Here is a 4,211-nt window from a genome sequence, read left to right as displayed (position 1 = left end):
GTGGTAATTTGACAATAATTTGATGAAGAGCGCATAGTTTGACGTGACAGCGACTTACAACAATTGACTAAGAAAAAATAGTTTCACTATAAAAAAGCGATAGTACCTTTTCGTCATCTATTCGTTCTTAAGAGCTCAAGATTGCAACTTCAACTCGTGACATTCAGATGCACCGACCAATAGCCTTAAAGTATTTATCAACAATTGCACTGCTATATGTACCTATTCTCTGTTCCGTTGTCACTTCAGACAAATTATCACAAGAGTCAGAATGTCATGGAAATTGTATGTATTATATGTATAATGCTTTATGTACAGTGTTGGGAAAAAATCTTTGTCTGCCTGTTTAAGTAAGTGTAGCACTGCAATAAATTCATCATAATTTGGAAATATTTTGCACTGCATACATAAAACCCTGTATCAAAACAATCCTAATGAGCTGAAAAATAGAAATAACCAGATTTTAAAATTGCCAAATATCTTCTATTGTATCAACCGCTGCCTACTAATTCACACTGCATACCAGAAAATATGTCATCGCAAATTTCGTTATTATCTCTTTTTTAATTATTTTCTAAATTGAAAATAACAGTCTTGTACTGTTATGGGCCCAGAAAAAAGCCATTGGGGTTGTTTTGCATTTTAATATTTTATCTGGTAGCCTTTGCAGACTATAACCATTCTGCAGCCTTAGGCATGCTGTGAACAAGCCTCACGAGCGCTTGAGTGTTCATAATCTGAAACCAGCAATCATCTTGGACAGCTGGTTTTTTCAAACGCCTTGATCGTGGTAGATCTTTGGTGGTTTGATGCTGCATTCATTTCTTTACCACTTAATTTTCTTTAGATTGAAATACTCTAAGCTTCTTCGCTATTTTTCTATTGCTCAGATTGCCCATCGTATGCAGGCGAATGATGAGGTCGTTGACACATTTCTTATCCATGGTTGATGTTGACGCTGGTATGAATTCTGGGATCTCTAGCTGTTCCTCTTTTAACAAGCAAAACTGTAAACCTTTGCTGCACATGCTGTCCAAAAGGATCTCTATTGTTGTGATAATATTCCACTTGAAAATTAATAATGTCATATTGCGTTTGAAAATGAGTTAATAAGCACTGATTCACATTGATTGGCCTATAAATGATTATTGATCCCTGATTAACCGTAATTTTATTACTGATGGTTGTAGTGTATCAGGGTCATAAGCATGCCACCTAAATCATACTGTCAACAATTGCAATAATGTGGCAATATGTTTGTTTCTTGGTGCTGTTGTCTTTGCACCTGAAATCGTCACTATGGTGAATCATTGATGACTTGCATACACATATATATTGCTTGTAATGTAAAAATAAAACAGTCTTAAATTAGCCAGCCACCAGAAGTCTTGATACACTAAATTGGCGACGAGGATGCCGGATAATAAAGCCATGGCTAATTTGCCAGAATTTGACAACTCTACGAGTGTTGAGTCATATTTGGAGCGGTTGGAGATATATTTTGCTGTGAACAAGGTTACGGGAGACTCTCGTCAGCACATGCTGCTCATGGGCTTGAAAGGCTATCAATACGATACTATACGAGATCTGGCAGCCCCACAGAAGCCTAAGGATTTGACATACAGTGGCCTAGTTGACCTTGTATGTAAGCACTTTGGTACGTCAAAGCACTGGCTGGTGGAACGACTTTCATTCAGAGAGATGAGACAGAATTCGGGTGAGAATCTCAATGAATATGTCAGCCGCTTGAAAAGGACAGCTCGCCAATGTGAGTTTGCCAGTAGTCTGGACGTCAACCTAGTGGAACAATTTCTACGTGGCATGCGGGACACAATGCTGAGGTCAAAGCTGATCGCACTTGAGGAATCAAAGCTAACTGATATTAGTGTGTTATTGCAAGAAGCAAATGCCAAGGTCGCTATAGAGCAGATTACACTTCCAGATGTGAAATCTGAAATGAATGCAGTCAAGAGGAATTGTTTCAGCAAGGGACAAGCAATCTGTGGTGATTGTGGTTTAGAGCAACGGATTAACCACAAGTGCCCAGCAAAAGGGCGCACATGTTTTAAATGTGGGGGCAACGGTCATTTAGCAAAAGCCCCTGCCTGCCCAAAGAATAACATCAGAGCTGTTGAGAAGGCACAGAAATTATTTGACTACGAGGACGACGATTCCCTGTTTTAAGTCAGTCAGCTTAGCCAGTAAATCTACTAGTCAGTTAGCCAGTCAGCACTGTTTGCTCAATTTTGAAATGTGACGTTATTCAGCCATTCACTGTGTGTGATGTCTCTCTGCTATCTACTGTGTGTAGTGCTTCTAGTTTAGTCCAGCCAGAATTTGAGTTAGTACTGTGTGAACTTCTCAACCGATCTTGCATTTGTTTCATGTGAATATTTCTGTTTTTGGAAGAAAAGGAAGGAATATGTTTATATGTTTATTGAATTGTCAAAGATTGTCATATCCTCTTTTGTAGCTTATGTACCTTATTACGTAAGCTTTCAATCTTGTAAAATTGGTAAGGGATGTAGTGTATCAGGGTCATAAGCATGCCACCTGAATCATACTGTCAACAATTGCAATAATGTGGCAATATGTTTGTTTCTTGGTGCTGTTGTCTTTGCACCTGAAATCGTCACTATGGTGAATCATTGATGACTTGCATACACATATATATTGCTTGTAATGTAAAAATAAAACAGTCTTAAATTAGCCAGCCACCAGAAGTCTTGATACACTAAAATGGTGTCAACAAGATCTAATGTTAATTTACTTTTAAATGATGCATGGTTTGTCAGGGTTCAATCCCTCTACATGACTACTACAACAAATTTACCTAAAATGGGCAGTGAGGTTTGAGGTGGACAAATACTTTCTGACACCGCTGTATGTCGCTTTCTTTTCTCGCAGGTGTGGCGAGACAGACTAACACTCAAATCAAACTTTAGAACTCGCCCGATGATACACTTTAAGTTATATGGAGTTTTTTATGCGGTACGAAGCAAAAACTTCACAAAATTGCCCGACTTTTTCTAGAATTTATGCTATAGGAGGTATACATTATAGGAGCATCTACTTTACTCTAAAAGACCATGTGAGTTTGTGAGGTACAAATATCATGTTTAAAGTGTGCAATAGCTCCCATGTAGGATACTTTTGCTCCCTCATCACTAATTGAACTTGAAAGTTTATTGTGTATTATCTAATTTTTATCACTTTTAGCCTTGCTTGTCCTCTAGCGCAAAGCCGACCTATTGCTCCTAGATGTGACTCTGGCACTTATGGAATAAAAGTGCAAGCTGAGTTATCAGTAAAGATTTTGACAGAACTGTTCATGAAGTGAGTGTGAGAGTGCTTTAATTTCAATGCTGTAGTTTATCCCATTTTCTTTCCACTTAACATGGAATGTTTGATTAGTACGATATTTTAGGCAGTTTGAGGCCGCTTGTTTTTGGGACAATGTTTAATTATGACTGCTGATGTACTGGCGGTTAAGACATTTGAAAAGCTGATAATGGTGTTTTTATAAAACCCCGACAACAAATTCAGAGTAATTTTTTGCTTTGTAGCATATTTGACTCAATAGAACAAGTGTTATCGCTGAAGCATTCTCTTAAGGTGAAAACAAATTAGGCGATAATTAGAGCGATATTGCGTTAGAGCTAATCTGCGTTAAAATTCACTCAGCGTGTTCATGCAGAGCGATAAAGCTAGAATTTCTCTACACAACTTTATTGCTAACGAGATGCATTTCGATTGGTTAGTTCTTACCAGAATGTAATTTTACGGCGGGTAATTATTTCTTACCGATGTTCAACAACGTACATCAGCTCCAATTTTCTATTTTGTTACAAAACATCTTCAGAACGAACACTCAATTGTTCATGAATTTAATAATAGCACTCCCAGTTCTGTCCATCATAACAAAATTTAAAAAAATCTGAGTTGAAAACCAACATCCGGAGTCAATCGTTGCGCCGGTTGACCATCTTGAGAATGGTAAATATTTAATATATTAAATATGAAAAACCACTACAAAATAAAATATGTATAAAAAATTGTAAAAACAATACAGCTAAAAATACAAGAATCGTTTTTCTTTTGTCTTCTTGTAGTGTAGGCAGTGTACACTCTTTGAAAGGGAGATAGGTTTAATAACAAATGTGGAGGTTGTTTATGTTGTAGCCTAGACGACGACATTTTGACTGGCCTAA

At 37.3% G+C, this 4,211-nt stretch overlaps 1 protein-coding gene across 1 annotated transcript; it reads left to right on the top strand.

Moving 5' to 3' along the window:
* Window positions 1–1,413: 1,413 nt before the first annotated feature.
* Window positions 1,414–2,184, top strand: LOC137387891 (uncharacterized). Its single transcript, XM_068074404.1, has one exon. The coding sequence runs from the start codon at window positions 1,414–1,416 to the stop codon at window positions 2,182–2,184; it is 771 nt and encodes a 256-aa protein (XP_067930505.1).
* Window positions 2,185–4,211: the final 2,027 nt, after the last annotated feature.

This window comes from Watersipora subatra, chromosome 2 (assembly GCF_963576615.1).
Source record: "Watersipora subatra chromosome 2, tzWatSuba1.1, whole genome shotgun sequence".
Classification (NCBI taxonomy): domain Eukaryota; kingdom Metazoa; phylum Bryozoa; class Gymnolaemata; order Cheilostomatida; family Watersiporidae; genus Watersipora; species Watersipora subatra.
The sequence above is the reverse complement of the archived record's forward strand: the minus strand, read 5'-3'. Positions and strand labels throughout refer to the sequence as shown.